Here is a 21381-nt window from a genome sequence, read left to right on the forward strand (position 1 = left end):
CTGTTGTGACAGCTTTATGTAAGCCTTAACAGTTTGTGGGCACCGTTTGTCATCGTTATCAGTGGCGGATTTAGGTGCAGGCGACATGGGCAGTCGCCCTGGGTGGCATCTTGCCGGGGGACGGCACGGAGCACCCGCACAAAATAATAATATTAATAACATAAATACATTCGAATGGTGACATTTACGCGATCGGTTTTCTATCGCTCATTTGCACGTCATGTCAACGATATCATGTCCCCGTGTGGGACTGTGGGTCAATTAACCTTGTCGGAGTGGGCGCCCTGATTCTAGTTGGTGAGCTAGGCAGGCTACTGCCTGGGAAGATCTCACACTCAGAAGTACGAGATTGGGGGAGGGGGTTAGGTTGACCTCAGGTCTCCCCACTGGAAGCCAGAGGTAAGGAGAGCAGTGACCTCAGGTCTCCCCAACGGAAGCCAGAGGTAAGGAGAGCAGTGATCTCAGGTCTCCCCAACGGAAGCCAGAGGTAAGGAGAGCAGTGATCTCAGGTCTCCCCACTGGAAGCCAGAGGTAAGGAGAGCAGTGACCTCAGGTCTCCCCACTGGAAGCCAGAGGTAAGGAGAGCAGTGACCTCAGGTCTCCCCAACGGAAGCCAGAGGTAAGGAGAGCAGTGACCTCAGGTCTCCCCACTGGAAGCCCGAGGTAAGGAGAGCAGTGACCTCAGGTCTCCCCAATGGAAGCCAGAGGTAAGGAGAGCAGTGACCTCAGGTCTCCCCACTGGAAGCCAGAGGTAGAGAGAGCAGTGACCTCAGGTCTCCCCACTGGAAGCCAGAGGTAAGGAGAGCAGTGACCTCAGGTCTCCCCAACGGAAGCCAGAGGTAAGGAGAGCAGTGACCTCAGGTCTCCCCAATGGAAGCCAGAGGTAAGGAGAGCAGTGACCTCAGGTCTCCCCACTGGAAGCCAGAGGTAGAGAGAGCAGTGACCTCAGGTCTCCCCACTGGAAGCCAGATGTAAGGAGAGCAGTGACCTCAGGTCTCCCCAACGGAAGCCAGAGGTAAGGAGAGCAGTGACCTCAGGTCTCCCCACTGGAAGCCAGAAGTAAGGAGAGCAGTGACCTCAGGTCTCCCCACTGGAAGACAGAGGTAAGGAGAGCAGTGACCTCAGGTCTCCCCACTGGAAGACAGAGGTAAGGAGAGCAGTGACCTCAGGTCTCCTCACTGGAAGCCAGAGCTGAGGTCACTGCTCTCCTTACCTCTGGCTTCCAGTGAGGAGACCTGAGGTCACTGCTCTCCTTACGTCTCCCCACTGGAAGCCCGAGGTAAGGGCAGTGGGGGAATCTATCAAATAGCGCACCTCTAACTTTGTACAGTACCAATGCAGTTAGTAATGCAATTAGTTGTGTAATTTAGTCTGGTGTGTTTCTTGTTTGAAGTGCAATAATTAGATTATCTTCTTTATAAGTGTGTTATTCTATTTGTGTGATATAGGATTTGTGTCATTTTGTTTTATTTATGTATTTTTTCTTAGCAATAGGGTAAGAGTAATAATTCAATTCTCTTTTTTGTTTTGTATTTATATACTACAATTTGTTTCTCTTTGACTTTGTTACTTTTTGATATTTATGGGTCTTATTTTTGTATATATATTTATATAGTTTTAAATGTTTGAATTATTTATTTGTGCTGTTCCTAATGTCTGAATAAAAAATTACAGTTAGTAGTGCAGATTGGTGCCTTTTTGAGGGGGGGGGGGGGCGGGGGGGGGGGGGGGGCTGATTGGTTCGCAGAGGGAGCAATACTGGCTAGAACCGCCACCGACCGTTATAGAGCAACTAATATATTGTTCAGTGTTATGTAGTGGCTTTGCTGGCAAGCATCTAAAAAAAATGGGGGAGCTTGCCCCACCAAGATTTACATGATAAAATCGCCACTGGATAAAACATTGCCTTTATAGAGCTGATATAGGCTATGTTCCCACGGTGGCGCAGGGGACACACTCTTCACGCTGTCCCCCCCACCCCTTGCAGAGGCTGCATTCACGGTAAATGCTGCATATCGGCTCAAACGAAAATTACCTTTACATTTCTTGTGCGCAATCTGTAACTCTTCAGCGACACAAATTGAATACAGATCTACATTGGTGTACTGACATCGAAATAGTTGTAAAGACAAAACCATTGAACCAAAGAGATTGTATTCATTCATGTGGAAATGTTACTCGTGCAGAATAAATATTGTCCCTGAGCTAATTTCCCTAAACTATCGTCCCAGTCCCATCCAGTCTTTTGTCATCATGTACGTAGCCTACTCGGCGGCTCTGTTTGAAACACGGAACTACTGTAGGAGGTGAATGGGTAGGGTCGTGATTAGCACATTTCAACAGACTCAGGTGGCAGTCCTTGGTGAAGTTTGGCGCCAGGGTCAGATAGTTACACCGAGTCTGGTGGGTCTTGTTGTTTCACCACCTGTTGATTTTTATCGGGACTAATCATGTTGCCATTGGGGACACTGCGTAAACGCATCGAGCCAGTGGTCCTATGTGCCCAAATAGCGAGCGCGTTTTTCGACACCGGTTTGCAGATGGTGGTGAAAGAGCAATGCGCCATTGCGACTGATGCGCTTAATCCAACCCCCACCGAGGACAGCCGGCAGAAAGCTATGTCCAACTTTTACATGATATATAATATGCTGTCCAAATTCGTTCCGATCCTACCCGCCATTATCTTATCCAAGGTAAGCCAGTAATTTTTCGATTGGAATTTTAACACTGTTCGCTCAATTTCAATACCATACAACTACAGCCTAGTTTTGCACTATCACAGGGGTCTGAAACTCCTGGTTTACAGGCCGTATCAGCAAGTCACATTATGATGGCTTGCAAAGAGTTATATATTTCCTATTGGAATCCAGCCAGAGTTAAGATGGCACACAATTGGAACTTTTAAATACGTGCAACTGCAGTTAGAATGACTGCCAAGGTAGGGAAGATTGATAAATGAGACCGCCTAAACCATCTAAACTGGAACAACTATCTCAACGGGTGAAGTAAGTCTTACAGATTTGATTAATTTAGAAACATTTGTTATTTATCTTTTTGTAGTGTAATATCAATGAATCAATCTGCAGAAACATAGATTAAAAAATAAAAATAACGATTCTATAAAGCAACCTGAAACAAAGTATGCTGGACAATATGATGAGACCCCCCCCATATCTTTTTCACCCAAAGAATTAACGGAAATGAACTCAACACAGTCGAGTAATTTATTCCCTGCAGGTGGTTTCAATTTCAATCCCACTGGTGTTAAATCCACTAGAATCAACACTCAGATATACCACTGGTGTTAACCCCACTAGAATCAACACTCAGATATACCACTGGTGTTAACACCACTAGAATCAACACTCAGATATACCACTGGTGTTAACCCCACTAGAATCAACACTCAGATATAACACTGGTGTTAACACCAATAGAATCAACACTCAGATATAACACTGGTGTTAACACCAATAGAATCAACACTCAGATATACCACTGGTGTTAACCCCACTAGAATCAACACTCAGATATATCACTGGTGTTAACCCTGCTAGAATCAACACTCAGATATAACACTGGTGTTAACCCCACTAGAATCAACACTCAGATATACCACTGGTGTTAACCCCACTAGAATCAACACTCAGATATACCACTGGTGTTAACCCCACTAGAATCAACACTCAGATATACCACTGGTGTTAACCCCACTAGAATCAACACTCAGATATAACACTGGTGTTAACCCAACTAGAATCAACACCCAGATATAACACTGGTGTTAACCCCACTAGAATCAACACTCAGATATACCACTGGTGTTAACCCCACTAGAATCAACACTCAGATATACCACTGGTGTTAACCCCACTAGAATCAACACTCAGATATAACACTGGTGTTAACCCCACTAGAACCAACACTCAGATATACCACTGGTGTTAACCCCACTAGAATCAACACTCAGATATACCACTGGTGTTAACCACACTAGAATCAACACTCAGATATAACACTGGTGTTAACCCCACTAGAATCAACACTCAGATATAACACGTTTTGCCTCAACACCGAGATTTAAACAGCCACACATTTTCTGTGTAGACTTTGTGTTTGGAAATCCTTGACAGTCTTTACTTTATACCCTACTGTTGTAACCTACTTAAATTGCTGAAGCAACTATACGTATTTTATATACGTCTGATGAAATGCTTTCACTTATTCATTTGTTAATTCATTCATTTGTTCATCCATCCAAGGTAGGTGACCTGGGGTACCGGAAGATCCCCATCGTGATCCCTCTGGTTGGTTACCTGGTCTCCAGAGTGGTCCTGCTCCTGGTCATAGTGATGGATCTCCCGATACAGGCTATGTTCGGCGGGGTGGTGGTCCACGGACTCAGCGGCGGGTTCTGCTCCTACTGGGCCGGGGTCATGGCCCTGGTGTCGCTCACCTCCACCGAGGAGGACCGCTCTCTCCACATGATGCAAATGGAGCTGGTCTATGGCATAGCTGGACTCATCGGTAGTTTGGTGTCTGGGCACCTCTTCCAGTTGTACAGTGTGGACTTTAAACAGGGGACAGTGTTAGTGAGCCTGAGTGTCTTCCTCTACTTTGTGTGTCTCGTCTACACAATGTTTATCTTTCTAATGCCAACTGTCTCGCCAAGCGCACAAGAGCGCAACGAGACCAACGGTATCGACACGCAATATTCCAAGAATATTCTGAACATTCTGCTTCTTTTTGCGGGTGGGATTCTATTTGACGTGGCGGTGGGAGGAGGAATGGAGATACTGGTGACCTTTGAGATGAAGGAGCCACTGAACTGGAACGCCACCCAGGTGAGTTGAAATGCATTACATTTTTTTTGGGGGGGGGGGGGGGGGGTTAAAATATGTGTGTGTGTGTGTGGATTTGTAGCCTAAGTGCTGGTCTGTTGTGCCATCATTCCACTTCTGGCCCTGTCATACCAAACATGTTTAAGAAGGAGTTGGAAAGATAGCGCCAACAGATCCAGGCTAGTGCATTTGGTCCCAGAGGGTAAAATTTTAAAACATCCATTAAAACACATTTCCAAACCAGAACCCTCTATTGCAGAGTTGTGAGACAATTAACTCTTGTTATAGAGGGCTCTGGTTAAACCAAAACACATCAACAGGTAGGTTACGGTAACGCCGCCGGGTTCCTGGTCTTCCTGACGAGCTTCCTGGGTGTCATGGTAATGTCCAGATGGGTGAGTGACGTCACCCTCATCATCATCGGCATGGTGTCCTTCGCTGCCGGGATCTACTTCATGGCCTTCGTCACTGCAACATACATGTTCTATCTGGGTAAGAGGATAATACGTTTTATTTACAGTTATCAGAGTGTAATTACATGAGGAAGTTCATCATGACTGGTTTGATTTCAGACAATATTACAATGTAAAACACAGGGTCCACAGTGAACGACAAGGCTCCTCTTTATTACAGTTAAAACCAGGTTAAACACACACACACACACACACACAGACAGAGAGAGAGACAGAGAGAGAGAGACACAGCAAGAGAGAGAGACAGCAAGAGAGAGATACAGAGAGAGAGACACACAGAGACAAAGAGAGAAAGAAGGAGAGAGAGACAGAGACACCGAGAGAGAAGGAGCGAGACATCAATGATTTGCGTAACCTGGAAACCTTGACAGAGATGAGGAAGTGAAACACTGCCAAGGATGTCTGAAAGCATGTGTTAAAAGGAAGCGTCACCTTATTTATTTAAAAACTAATCTTATCTTCACACTGTCAAGTCTCTCTCAGCCCCTTCAAATTGTGGACTGTAAATGTATTATTACTGGAAACTAGAAGGGGGACTCGCCTAGGGACTTGAGTCAACAGAAATGTGGTTACACCCTTTACACACTCACTCACTGCTTTCTTACAAAATCCCACAGCAGACACAATATCATATAATATAAAATGACAGCTGACAGAATATAATATAATAGATAGCTGACAGAATATAATAGATAGCTGACAGAATATAATATAATAGATAGCTGACAGAATATAATAGATAGCTGACAGAGTATAATATAATAGATAGCTGACAGAATATAATATGATAGATAGCTGACAGAATATAATAGACAGCTGACAGAATATAATATCATAGACAGCTGACAGAATATAATAGATAGCTGACAGAATATAATATGATAGACAGCTGACAGAATATAATAGACAGCTGACAGAATATAATATAATAGACAGCTGACAGAATATAATATAATATAATAGACAGCTGACAGAATATAATATAATATAATAGATAGCTGACAGAATAAAATATAATATGATAGACAGCTGACAGAATAAAATATAATATGATAGACAGCTGACAGAATATAATATAATAGACAGCTGACAGAATATAATAGACAGCTGACAGAATAAAATATAATATGATAGACAGCTGACAGAATATAATATAATATAATAGACAGCTGACAGAATAAAATATAATATGATAGACAGCTGACAGAGTATAATATAATATGATAGCTCACAGAATATAATATAATATGATAGACAGCTGACAGAATATAATATAATATAATAGATAGCTGACAGAGTATAATATAATATGATAGACAGCTGACAGAATATAATATAATATAATAGATAGCTGACAGAATACAATATTATAGATAGTTTACAGAATATAATATTATAGACAGCTGACAGAATATAATATACAATAATAGACAGCTGACAGAATAAAATATAATATGATAGCTGACAGAATACAATATTATAGATAGTTTACAGAATATAATATTATAGACAGCTGACAGAATATAATATACAATAATAGACAGCTGACAGAATAAAATATAATATAATAGATATCTGACAGAATATAAAATAATATTATAGACAGCTGACAGAATATAATATAATAGACAGCTGACAGAATATAATATAATAGACAGCTGACAGAATATAATATAATAGGTAGCTGACAGAGTATAATATAATAGATAGCTGACAGAATATAATATAATAGACAGCTGACAGAATATAATATAATATAATGGACAGCTGACAGAATATAATATAATATAATAGACAGCTGACAGAGTATAATATAATATGACAGCTGACAGAGTATAATATAATAGATAGCTGACAGAATATAATATAATAGACAGCTGACAGAATATAATATAATATAATAGACAGCTGACAGAATATAATATAATAGACAGCTGACAGAATATAATATAATAGACAGCTGACAGAATATAATATAATAGACAGCTGACAGAATATAATATAATATAATAGATAGCTGACAGAGTATAATATAATATGACAGCTGACAGAGTATAATATAATAGATAGCTGACAGAATATAATAGATAGCTGACAGAATATAATAGATAGCTGACAGAATATAATATAATAGATAGCTGACAGAATATAATATAATATAATAGACAGCTGACAGAATATAATATAATAGATAGCTGACAGAGTATAATATAATAGATGGCTGACAGAATATAATATAATATAATAGATAGCTGACAGAGTATAATATAATAGATAGCTGACAGAATATAATATAATATAATAGACAGCTGACAGAATATAATATAATAGATAGCTGACAGAGTATAATATAATAGATGGCTGACAGAATATAATATAATATAATAGATAGCTGACAGAGTATAATATAATAGATAGCTGACAGAATATAATATAAAATAATAGACAGCTGACAGAATAAAATATAATATAATAGATAGCTGACAGAATATAATATAATATGATAGACAGCTGACAGAATATAATATAATATGATAGCTGACAGAATACAATATTATAGATAGTTTACAGAATATAATATAATAGATAGCTGACAGAATAAAATATAATATGATAGACAGCTGACAGAATATAATATAATATGATAGACAGCTGACAGAATATAATATAATAGACAGCTGACAGAATATAATATAATATAATAGACAGCTGACAGAATATAATAGATAGCTGACAGAATATAATAGATAGCTGACAGATTATAATATAATAGATAGCTGACAAAATATAATATAATATAATAGACAGCTGACAGAATATAATATAATAGATAGCTGACAGAATATAATAGATAGCTGACAGAATATAATATAATATAATAGACAGCTGACAGAATATAATATAATAGACAGCTGACAGAGTATAATATAATAGACAGCTGACAGAATATAATATAATATAATAGACAGCTGACAGAATATAATAGATAGCTGACAGAATATAATAGATAGCTGACAGATTATAATATAATAGATAGCTGACAAAATATAATATAATATAATAGATAGCTGACAGAGTATAATATAATAGATAGCTGACAGAATATAATATAATAGACAGCTGACAGAATATAATATAATAGATGGCTGACAGAATATAATATACAATAATAGACAGCTGACAGAATATAATATAATAGACAGCTGACAGAATATAATATAATAGATAGCTGACAGAGTATAATATAATAGATAGCTGACAGAGTATAATATAATAGATGGCTGACAGAATATAATATAATAGACAGCTGACAGAATATAATATTATAGATAGCTGACAGAATATGATATAATAGATAGCCAACAGAATATAATAGATAGCTGACAGAATATAGTATAATATAATAGACAGCTGACAGATTATAGTATAATAGACAGCTGACAGAATATAACATAATATAATAGATAGCTGACAGAATGTATTATAATATAATAGACAGCTGACAGAATATAACATAATATAATAGATAGCTGACAGAATGTATTATAATATAATAGACAGCTGACAGAATATAGTATAATATAATAGACAGCTGACAGAATGTATTATAATATAATAGACATCTGACAGAATGTAATATAATATAATAGACAGCTGACAGAATATAACATAATATAATAGATAGCTGACAGAATGTATTATAATATAATAGACAGCTGACAGAATATAGTATAATATAATAGACAGCTGACAGAATGTATTATAATATAATAGACATCTGACAGAATGTAATATAATATAATAGACAGCTGACAGAATATAGTATAATATAATAGACAGCTGACAGATTATAGTATAATAGACAGCTGACAGAATGTAACATAATATAATAGACAACTGACAGAATATAATATAATAGATAGCTGACAGAATTAGAAAGCTGATCTTGTCACTTAACTCTTCAGTTGTGTTTTGTTTTAATTCACAGCCTAACATATACTTATTCCTTTCAGCACGAGCTCTCACACTGTTCGCCCTGATTCCCATGCCCACCATCCGTGCCCTACTGTCTAAACAGGTCAACGGCTCGTCATATGGTGAGTTCTATAATACAAGTTCTATAATACAAGTTGACAGAATATAATATAATAGACAGCTGACAGATAATACAATTGTCTCTAGTTCTATTGCCCCCGTCTCTAGTTCTATTGCTCCCGTCTCTAGTTCTATTGCCCCCGTCTCTAGTTCTGTAGCCCCCGTCTCTAGTTCTGTAGCCCCCGTCTCTAGTTCTATAACCTCGTCTCTAGTTCTATAACCCCCGTCTCTAGTTCTATAACCCCCGTCTCTAGTTCTATAACCCCGTCTCTAGTTCTAGAGCCCCCGTCTCTAGTTCTGTAGCCCCCGTCTCTAGTTCTGTAACCCCCGTCTCTAGTTCCGTCTCTAGTTCTGTAGCCCCCGTCTCTAGTTCTAGAGCCCCCGTCTCCAGTTCCGTAGCCCCCGTCTCCAGTTCCGTAGCCCCCGTCTCCAGTTCCGTAGCCCCCGTCTCCAGTTCCGTAGCCCCCGTCTCCAGTTCCGTAGCCCCCGTCTCCAGTTCCGTAGCCCCCGTCTCCAGTTCCGTAGCCCCCGTCTCCAGTTCCGTAGCCCCCGTCTCCAGTTCCGTAGCCCCCGTCTCTATTTCCGTAGCCCCCGTCTCTAGTTCCGTAGCCCCCGTCTCTAGTTCCGTAATCCCCGTCTCTGGTTCCGTAATCCCCGTCTCTGGTTCCGTAATCCCCGTCTCTGGTTCCGTAGCCCACGTCTCTGGTTCCGTAGCCCACGTCTCTGGTTCCGTAGCCCACGTCTCTGGTTCCGTAGCCCACGTCTCTGGTTCCGTAGCCCACGTCTCTGGTGCTAAAGCCCCCGTCTCTAGTTCTATAACCCCGTCTCTAGTTCTATTACCCCCGTCTCTAGTTCTGTAGCCCCCGTCTCTAGTTCTGTAGCCCCCGTCTCTAGTTCTGTAGCCCCCGTCTCTAGTTCTGTAGCCCCCGTCTCTAGTTCTAGAGCCCCCGTCTCTAGTTCTATAACCCCGTCTCCAGTTCTGTAGCCCCCGTCTCTAGTTCTGTAGCCCCCGTCTCTAGTTCTATTACCCCCGTCTCTAGTTCTATAACCCCGTCTCTAGTTCAAGAACCACGTCTCTAGTTCTAGAACCACGTCTCTAGTTCTAGAACCACGTCTCTAAGTCTTATTTCCCCCGTCTCTAGTTCTAGAGCCCCGTCTCTAGTTCTATTACCCCAGTCTCTAGTTCTGTAGCCCCCGTCTCTAGTTCTGTAGCCCCCGTCTCTAGTTCTGTAGCCCCCGTCTCTAGTTCTGTAGCCCCCGTCTCTAGTTCTATAACCCCCGTCTCTAGTTCTATAACCCCCGTCTCTAGTTCTAGAGCCCCCGTCTCTAGTTCTGTAGCCCCCGTCTCTAATTCTAGAGCCCCCGTCTCTAGTTCTGTAGCCCCCGTCTCTAGTTCTGTAGCCCCCGTCTCTAGTTCCGTCTCTAGTTCTGTAGCCCCCGTCTCTAGTTCCGTCTCTAGTTCTGTAGCTCCCGTCTCTAGTTCCGTAGCCCCCCGTCTCCAGTTCCGTAGCCCCCGTCTCCAGTTCCGTAGCCCCCGTCTCCAGTTCCGTAGCCCCCGTCTCCAGTTCCGTAGCCCCCGTCTCCAGTTCCGTAGCCCCCGTCTCTAGTTCCGTAGCCCCCGTCTCTAGTTCTGTAGCCCCCGTCTCTAGTTCTATAACCTCGTCTCTAGTTCTATAAACCCCGTCTCTAGTTCTATAAACCCCCGTCTCTAGTTCTATAACCCCCGTCTCTAGTTCTATAACCCCGTCTCTAGTTCTAGAGCCCCCGTCTCTAATTCTAGAGCCCCCGTCTCTAATTCTAGAGCCCCCGTCTCTAGTTCTGTACCCCCCGTCTCTAGTTCTGTAGCCCCCGTCTCTAGTTCCGTCTCTAGTTCTGTAGCTCCCGTCTCTAGTTCTGTAGCCCCCGTCTCTAGTTCTGTAGCCCCCGTCTCTAGTTCTAGAGCCCCCGTCTCCAGTTCCGTAGCCCCCGTCTCCGGTTCCGTAGCCCCCGTCTCCGGTTCCGTAGCCCCCGTCTCCGGTTCCGTAGCCCCCGTCTCCGGTTCCGTAGCCCCCGTCTCCGGTTCCGTAGCCCCCATCTCCGGTTCCGTAGCCCCCGTCTCCGGTTCCGTAGCCCCCGTCTCCGGTTCCGTAGCCCCCGTCTCTGGTTCTATTAGCCCCCGTCTCTAGTTCTATTAGCCCCCGTCTCTAGTTCTATTAGCCCCCGTCTCTAGTTCTATTAGCCCCCGTCTCTAGTTCTATTAGCCCCCGTCTCTAGTTCTATAGCCCCGTCTCTAGTTCTAGAGCCCCCGTCTCCAGTTCTAGAGACCCCGTCTCCAGTTCTAGAGACCCCGTCTCCAGTTCTAGAGCCCCCGTCTCCAGTTCTAGAGCCCCCGTCTCCAGTTCTAGAGCCCCCGTCTCCAGTTCTAGAGCCCCCGTCTCCAGTTCTAGAGCCCCCGTCTCTAATTCTAAAACCGCTGTCTATACCAATCAGTTGGGTATATTAACGTCATGTTATGGTGAAATCAGTAGGGTATATTAGGGTCATGTTAGGGTGAAATCAGTAGGGTATATTAAGGTCATGTTAGGGTGAAATCAGTAGGGTATGTTAAGGTCATGTTAGGGTGATATCAGTAGGGTATGATGGTGAAATCAGTAGGGTATATTAAGGTCATGTTAGGGTGAAATCAGTAGGGTATGATGGTGAAATCAGTAGGGTATATTAAGGTCATGTTAGGGTGAAATCAGTAGGGTATATTAGGGTCATGTTAGGGTGAAATCAGTAGGGTATATTAAGGTCATGTTAGGGTGAAATCAGTAGGGTATATTAAGGTCATGTTAGGGTGAAATCAGTAGGGTATGATGGTGAAATCAGTAGGGTATATTAAGGTCATGTTAGGGTGAAATCAGTAGGGTATATGAAGGTCATGTTAGGGTGAAATCAGTAGGGTATATTAAGGTCATGTTAGGGTGAAATCAGTAGGGTACAGTGCCTTGCGAAAGTATTCGGCCCCCTTGAACTTTGCGACCTTTTGCCACATTTCAGGCTTCAAACATAAAGATATAAAACTGTATTTTTTTGTGAAGAATCAACAACAAGTGGGACACAATCATGAAGTGGAACGACATTTATTGGATATTTCAAACTTTTTTAACAAATCAAAAACTGAAAAATTGGGCGGTCTTAGTGAGTTTGAAGGCAGCAGAGAGGAGAGAGAGCAACCTATTGTTGAGCCCAGCGATACCAATTCAACTGTTAGTCAAGGTTTGGCAGCTGAAGCGGTAAGACAGAAGACAATAGGGAGAAGGTAAGCAACGTTTGGGTTAGGCTAGCTGGCTATTTAGCTATATCGGGTCCCCATGTGCAGTTGCAAACCGTAGTCTGGCTTTTTTTATGGCGGTTTTGGAGCAGTGAATTCTTTCTTGCTGAGCAGTCTTTCAGGTTATGTTGATATAGGACTTGTTTTACTGTGGATATAGATACTTTTGTACCTGTTTCCTCCAGCATCTTCACAAGGTTCTTTGCTGTTGTTCTGGGATTGATTTGCACTTTTCTCACCAAAGTACGTTCATCTCTAGGCGTCACCTTCCTGAGCGGTATGACGGCTGCGTGGTCCCATGGTGTTTATACTTGCGTACTATTGTTTGTACAGAGGAACGTGGTACCTTCAGGCGTTTGGAAATTGCTCCCAAGGATGAAGCAGACTTGTGGAGGTCTACATTTTTTTTTCTGAAGCAGCTTATACGCTAGATGACAGCAGTATTGACCATGGCAACTTTTTAGAGATGATCATTCTGCTGGGAAAGTACAAACTGTGTATTTTTTTAATTTTATTTGACCTTTATTTAACTAGGCAAGTCAGTTAGGAACAAATTCTTATTTTCAATGATGGCCTAGGAACAGTGGGTTTGCCTGTTCAGGGCAGAACGACAGATTTGTACCTTGTCAGCTCGGGGATTTGAACTTGCAACCTTCCTCTTACTAGTCCAATGCACTAGGCTACCCTGCCGCCCTATAGGGTAGCCTGCCGTATGAAAGAGTATCTCACTACCTGCATCGAGAAAAGCAAAACACTGAGTCCTGGTCAAGAAGGGGCTCTCTAATCACTCTTATCAAAGACCACCATCGATAACGTCATTACCACCAACACACAATGCAGGCCACCATATCAAGTGAAATCCAGGAAGCTGGTATGTTTTCAGTCCAGATTGACGCTACATTACAACACAAGGTCAATACCCTGTCATAGTCAGATATGTGACGAATGTCGTCCATGAGAGGCTTGTGGCTGTGGTGAAATGCAAGGCATCCACTGGACATTACTTTGTCCAGGTACTGAGTGAAGTTCTGCAAAACAGTCCAGATTGACACTATGCAGGACATTACAACACAAGATCAAATGCTCTCTCACAGTCAGATGTGTAACGAACGTTGTCCATGAGAGGCTTCAGCAAGTGCATTGGTAATTCCACTGATGGAGCCTCCAGTATGCAAGGCCAGTATAAAGGCTTCCCTGCCGTGCTCTCTGCAAAGTCCACCAATCGAGTGCTTGTGTGGTGCTATGCACAGGATGTGAAGACTACACAACCAGGACTATGGAGGATCAATGAACCTGAGGGAAATTAAGACGAGGTAGAGATGGTGAACAAGAACTGTTCATCTGGCGAGGACTGTCCAGTGTGTTGCTACCATATTCTTAGTCAGTACAACCTATTGACCGACACATACCACATCCTGGGCCTTGCTTACAGGTTCCTACTTACCCTGTCAGTAACCCAGGTAATGAGCGGAGCTTCTCTACTCTGAAATTCATCAAGAGTAGGCTCAGGAGCGCACTCTCTCAACAGCACCTGGATGCATTTATGCTAATTTATGCATATTGTGCCAATATGGGCTCCTTCTAGCCAGCCTCCTCCTAAGAGCAACACGTTCCCCTTGTTCTATTTTATTTAAGTTATTATTATAAATATTGTTCAGTAATCTTGTTTACATAAAGTGTGGTGTGGGTTGTGTGGGTGGTGGTGTATCGCTGGGTGGGTTTTGGTCAAAATGTACAGGGACATTTTTCATTCCCAGTCTGTCCCTGGGTATAGTTAGTATTAGCTTGTCAGTCAGGTGTGGTCAGGATGGATAGTGTGTCTCTCAACATCATATCCTTTACCTTCCTGACAGTCCTTAACTGGAAGTGAACCTGCATGCCACAGAATAAGGGAACAAACAGGAAGCTCTGGCAAATGGCAACCTAATCCTGTAGGGAACAGGAGACCTTTATAGTGCACTACGAACCCCTTCACTCCTGTAGGGAGCAGGAGACCTTTATAGTGCACTACAAACCCCTTCACTCCTGTAGGGAGCAGGAGACCTTTATAGTGCACTACGAACCCCTTCACTCCTGTAGGGAACAGGAGACCTTTATAGTGCACTACGAACCCCTTCACTCCTGTAGGGAGCAGGAGACCTTTATAGTGCACTACGAACCCCTTCACTCCTGTAGGGAGCAGGAGACCTTTATAGTGCACTACAAACCCCTTCACTCCTGTAGGGAACAGGAGACCTTTAGGGATGCACCCTTGTTGTCGCTAAGTAAATAACTATAACAAAGCTTTCGTTACGTTAGTATGTGGTTGACCCAGAACAGACACTCTGGTGATTCTCTTCCCTGTTCTACTGTGACGAGGTTAAAAGGGGAAGTTACAACTACCGTAGCAAGCAGACAAGTCAACCTTTTGCACACCACCACCACCACCACCACAGCATGAATAGATTTACTTTCTGCCAACAACTTTACTCAACTGGAACTATCTGACCAGCTAGTGTATCCAGTTCTGCTTCCTTTAAGGGCTCTGTGTTAGAGTTACAGTGGTTGGAATTTAAAGGCAATGTGCCCGCATTAGCGGGAGACTCCATTTACAGGTAAACGCTGCAATGCTGCATGTCAGCTCAATCAGAATTACCTTAAAATGTAGGTTACACAATCTGTAAGGTTTCCGCGATAGAGATTGAATAGGTCCCTTATCATTTGAAAAAGGGAGCACTACACTGATTTGGCAGAGAGAAAAATAGTAAATGCCTTTCACCCGTTGTCATAATGCTTTCATCTGCTCCTCTCAGACCTACAGTGTGTGGTGTACCAGCTTCCTCTACGGACACTGGTAGGAAACTGCAGCAGACAGACAATGCTAACTGACGTGTCTTTTCTCTTCACAGGGATCACCCTCATCTCACTGCAGCTGTCCTTTAAGATCGCCAGCCTGGCCTACACTCCCATCTACACCAAGGTGTACCAGGCTACGCTGGACTGGTTTCCCGGGTTCGTCTTCACCCTGTCCAGCATCTTCACCGTCCTCGCCACCATACCTGTCAGGTAAGATGTGACATCATCAGTCCTCGCCACCATACCTGTCAGGTAAGATGTGACATCATCAGTCCTTGCCACCATACCTGTCAGGTAAGATATGACATCATCAGTCCTTACCACCATACCTAGTCAGGTAAGATATGACATCATCAGTCCTCACCACTATACCTGGTCAGGTAAGATATGACATCATCAGTCCTCACCACCATACCTCAAATCAAATGTATTTATATAGCCCTTCGTACATCAGCTGATATCTCAAAGTGCTGTACAGAAATCCAGCCTGAAACCACAAACAGCAAACAATGCAGGTGTAGAAGCACGATGGCTAGGAAAAACTCCCTAGAAAGGCCAGAACCTAGGAAGAAACCAGGCTGAGGGGTGGCCAGTCTTCTTCACATTTTCTGATGTAACAATTTGTAGCTAGTTTTCTTGGCTTCCAGAACACAAAAACTGAAGTAAACTTCCCACTTTCTATTTGTTAACCTTAAATAAAAATAGCAAAACTAAAGAAAAAAAATAAAAATGTTAGTCTCTAAACAAGTGAAATTACATTTTTCAAAATGAATATATTTTTGTGGAGTGCCACATTCCATGTTGTACTTGTTGAGCCGACGTTTCATATTCGGTTCCACGCATCACAAAGTGATTTAGGATCAGCTCTTACCATCACAACCCAAACCTTCAGGCACATCAGAAACAATAAGACCGAGCCTGGATCAGAATTTATAACAAGCGCTAACAAAGGTAATTATTTTATGCGGAAGCACAACGTGTCGCGGAGAGTTGTGAAATAGCCTCTATTGGTGGTTAATAAGTAGAGTTAAACGGTATGATAGACAAAGTAGCCTTGTTATCAGGTAGGCTACATTTCACAATCAAATTCCCAAGGCATTGTAATTGCAACAGGTACCAAGAGTAACGAAGAAGGTTATCACCTAGGCAATAAAAATACACCTAGGCAATAAAAATACACCTCAATCTCTCACCCATACCTGTCAGGTAAGATATGACATCATAAGTCCTCGCCACCATACCTGTCAGGTAAGATATGACATCATCAGTCCTCACCACCATACCTGGTCAGGTAAGATATGACATCATCAGCCCTCACCACCACACCTGGTCAGGTAAGATATGACATCATCAGTCCTCACCACCACACCTGGTCAGGTAAGATATGACATCATCAGCCCTCACCACCACACCTGGTCAGGTAAGATATGACATCATCAGTCCTCACCACCACACCTGGTCAGGTAAGATATGACATCATCAGCCCTCACCACCACACCTGGTCAGGTAAGATATGACATCATCAGTCCTCACCACCACACCTGGTCAGGTAAGATATGACATCATAAGTCCTCACCACCACACCTGGTCAGGTAAGATATGACATCATCAGCCCTCACCACCACACCTGGTCAGGTAAGATATGACATCATAAGTCCTCGCCACCATACCTGTCAGGTAAGATATGACATCATCAGTCCTCACCACCATACCTGGTCAGGTAAGATATGACATCATCAGTCCTCACCACCACACCTGGTCAGGTAAGATATGACATCATCAGTCCTCACCACCATACCTGTCAGGTAAGATATGACATCATCAGTCCTCACCACCATACCTGGTCAGGTAAGATATGACATCATCAGTCCTCACCACCACACCTGGTCAGGTAAGATATGACATCATCAGTCCTCACCACCATACCTGGTCAGGTAAGATATGACATCATCAGTCCTCACCACCACACCTGGTCAGGTAAGATATGACATCATCAGTCCTCACCACCATACCTGGTCAGGTAAGATATGACATCATCAGTCCTCACCACCATACCTGGTCAGGTAAGATATGACATCATCAGCCCTCACCACCATACCTGTCAGGTAAGACATGACATCATCAGCCCTCACCACCATACCTGTCAGGTAAGACATGACATCATCAGCCCTCACCACCACACCTGGTCAGGTAAGACATGACATCATCAGTCCATTTAGCAGACACTTTTATCCAAAGGAACGTACAGTCATGCGTAGAAACATTTTACATACGGGTGGTCCTGGGAAATCCACCCACTATCCTGGCATTACATGCGCCATGCTCTATTGACTCAGGTCCAGAGGACATCATACCCCTAAGTACAGTGTAAGTACAGGTTGTTGTTACACTGAATGGTGACACAGTAATAAGGGCCCTGTGTTTTCTTCTCCTCCAGCGTGGTGGGCTGCAGAGCTGGCCGTGCTGACGGTTATGAAAGGATCCTGGGGGACTGAGGGTGGTGAGGTCATCGTGTCACCACGTCAGGCTATGAGACAATACTGGGGGGGTACTGTGAATGTTGGGGAAACTGCACTATAACGAGCCTTTGATTGAATCCCAGCCTGAGACTGAGCCAATGGACATGAACTGACGGGGTATTAATGAGAAGAGTGTTGACATTCTCCAGAGGTTGACTACCCATGGCCTTAATATAGAATAATCATAGACTGATCCACTGCCTACTACCCATGGCCTTAATATAGAATAATCATAGACTGATCCACTGCCTACCCATGGCCTTAATATAGAATAATCATAGACTGGTCCACTGCCCTACTACCCATGGCCTTAATATAGAATAATAATAGACTGATCCACTGCCTACTACCCATGGCCTTAATATAGAATAATCATAGACTGGTCCACTGCCCTACTACCCATGGCCTTAATATAGAATAATCATAGACTGGTCCACTACCTACTACCCATGGCCTTAATATAGAATAATCATAGACTGGTCCACTACCTACTACCCATGGCCTTAATATAGAATAATCATAGACTGGTCCACCGCCTACTACCCATGGCCTTAATATAGAATAATCATAGACTGGTCCACTGCCTACCCATGGCCTTAATATAGAATAATCATAGACTGATCCACTACCTACTACCCATGGCCTTAATATAGAATAATCATAGACTGATCCACTGCCTACCCATGGCCTTAATATAGAATAATCATAGACTGATCCACCGCCTACTACCCATGGCCTTAATATAGAATAATCATAGACTGGTCCACTGCCTACTACCCATGGCCTTAATATAGAATAATCATAGACTGGTCCACTGCCTACTACCCATGGCCTTAATATAGAATAATCATAGACTGGTCCACTGCCCTACTACCCATGGCCTTAATATAGAATAATCATAGACTGGTCCACTACCTACTACCCATGGCCTTAATATAGAATAATCATAGACTGGTCCACTACCTACTACCCATGGCCTTAATATAGAATAATCATAGACTGGTCCACCGCCTACTACCCATGGCCTTAATATAGAATAATCATAGACTGGTCCACTGCCTACCCATGGCCTTAATATAGAATAATCATAGACTGATCCACTACCTACTACCCATGGCCTTAATATAGAATAATCATAGACTGATCCACTGCCTACCCATGGCCTTAATATAGAATAATCATAGACTGATCCACCGCCTACTACCCATGGCCTTAATATAGAATAATCACAGACTGGTCCACTACCCTACTACCCATGGCCTTAATATAGAATAATCATCGACTGGTCCACTGCCTACTACCCATGGCCTTAATATAGAATAATCATAGACTGGTCCACTGCCCTACTACCCATGGCCTTAATATAGAATAATCATAGACTGATCCACCGCCTACTACCCATGGCCTTAATATAGAATAATCACAGACTGGTCCACTACCCTACTACCCATGGCCTTAATATAGAATAATCATCGACTGGTCCACTGCCTACTACCCATGGCCTTAATATAGAATAATCATAGACTGGTCCACTGCCCTACTACCCATGGCCTTAATATAGAATAATAATAGACTGATTCACCACCTACTACCCATGTCCTTAATATAGAATAATCATAGACTGATCCACTGCCTACCCATGGCCTTAATATAGAATAATCATAGACTGGTCCACTGCCCTACTACCCATGGCCTTAATATAGAATAATCATAGACTGATCCACCGCCTACTACCCATGGCCTTAATATAGAATAATCATAGACTGATCCACTGCCCTACTACCCATGGCCTTAATATAGAATAATCATAGACTGATCCACCGCCTACCCATGGCCTTAATATAGAATAATCATCGACTGATCCACCGCCTACTACCCACGGCCTTAATATAGAATAATCATAGACTGATCCACCGCCTACTACCCATGGCCTTAATATAGAATAATCACAGACTGGTCCACTACCCTACTACCCATGGCCTTAATATAGAATAATCATCGACTGGTCCACTGCCTACTACCCATGGCCTTAATATAGAATAATCATAGACTGGTCCACTGCCCTACTACCCATGGCCTTAATATAGAATAATCATAGACTGATCCACCGCCTACTACCCATGGCCTTAATATAGAATAATCATAGACTGATCCACTGCCTACCCACGGCCTTAATATAGAATAATCATAGACTGATCCACCGCCTACTACCCATGGCCTTAATATAGAATAATCACAGACTGGTCCACTACCCTACTACCCATGGCCTTAATATAGAATAATCATCGACTGGTCCACTGCCTACTACCCATGGCCTTTATATAGAATAATCATAGACTGATCCACCGCCTACTACCCATGGCCTTAATATAGAATAATCATAGACTGATCCACTGCCTACTACCCATGGCCTTAATATAGAATAATCATAGACTGGTCCACTGCCTACTACCCATGGCCTTAATATAGAATAATCATAGACTGGTCCACTACCCTACTACCCATGGCCTTAATATAGAATAATCATAGACTGATCCACCGCCTACTACCCATGGCCTTAATATAGAATAATCATAGACTGGTCCACTGCCTACTACCCATGGCCTTAATATAGAATAATCATAGACTGGTCCACTACCCTACTACCCATGGCCTTAATATAGAATAATCATCGACTGGTCCACTGCCTACTACCCATGGCCTTTATATAGAATAATCATAGACTGGTCCACTGCCTACTACCCATGGCCTTAATATAGAATAATCATAGACTGGTCCACTGCCTACTACCCATGGCCTTAATATAGAATAATCATAGACTGGTCCACTGCCCTACTACCCATGGCCTTAATATAGAATAATCATAGACTGGTCCACTACCCTACTACCCATGGCCTTAATATAGAATAATCATAGACTGATCCACCGCCTACTACCCATGGCCTTAATATAGAATAATCACAGACTGGTCCACTACCCTACTACCCATGGCCTTAATATAGAATAATCATCGACTGGTCCACTGCCTACTACCCATGGCCTTAATATAGAATAATCATAGACTGGTCCACTGCCCTACTACCCATGGCCTTAATATAGAATAATAATAGACTGATTCACCACCTACTACCCATGTCCTTAATATAGAATAATCATAGACTGATCCACTGCCTACCCATGGCCTTAATATAGAATAATCATAGACTGGTCCACTGCCCTACTACCCATGGCCTTAATATAGAATAATCATAGACTGATCCACCGCCTACTACCCATGGCCTTAATATAGAATAATCATAGACTGATCCACTGCCTACCCATGG

General features: G+C 42.7%; 1 protein-coding gene across 1 annotated transcript; it reads left to right on the forward strand.

The window, feature by feature from the left end:
• The first annotated feature begins 2320 nt into the window (after window positions 1-2320).
• LOC110524922 (thymic stromal cotransporter homolog) lies at window positions 2321-18293 on the forward strand. Its single transcript, XM_036976552.1, has 6 exons — window positions 2321-2693; window positions 4263-4844; window positions 5162-5333; window positions 9328-9411; window positions 15593-15749; window positions 17977-18293. The coding sequence occupies exons 1-6, from the start codon at window positions 2451-2453 to the stop codon at window positions 18032-18034; spliced, it is 1296 nt and encodes a 431-aa protein (XP_036832447.1). The 5' UTR covers window positions 2321-2450; the 3' UTR covers window positions 18035-18293.
• The last annotated feature ends 3088 nt before the right edge of the window (window positions 18294-21381 follow it).

The sequence above is a fragment of the Oncorhynchus mykiss genome, chromosome 5, assembly GCF_013265735.2.
Source record: "Oncorhynchus mykiss isolate Arlee chromosome 5, USDA_OmykA_1.1, whole genome shotgun sequence".
NCBI lineage: Eukaryota > Metazoa > Chordata > Actinopteri > Salmoniformes > Salmonidae > Oncorhynchus > Oncorhynchus mykiss.

Bases quoted from the DNA above. Each gene is read 5' to 3' on its own strand.
- LOC110524922 (XM_036976552.1), top strand. From the start codon at position 2,451: ATGTTGCCATTGGGGACACTGCGTAAACGCATCGAGCCAGTGGTCCTA. The intron at 4,845-5,161 runs GTGAGTTGAAAT...ACACATCAACAG, and splicing joins TGAACTGGAACGCCACCCAG to GTAGGTTACGGTAACGCCGC. The intron at 15,750-17,976 runs GTAAGATGTGAC...CTTCTCCTCCAG, and splicing joins CTCGCCACCATACCTGTCAG to CGTGGTGGGCTGCAGAGCTG.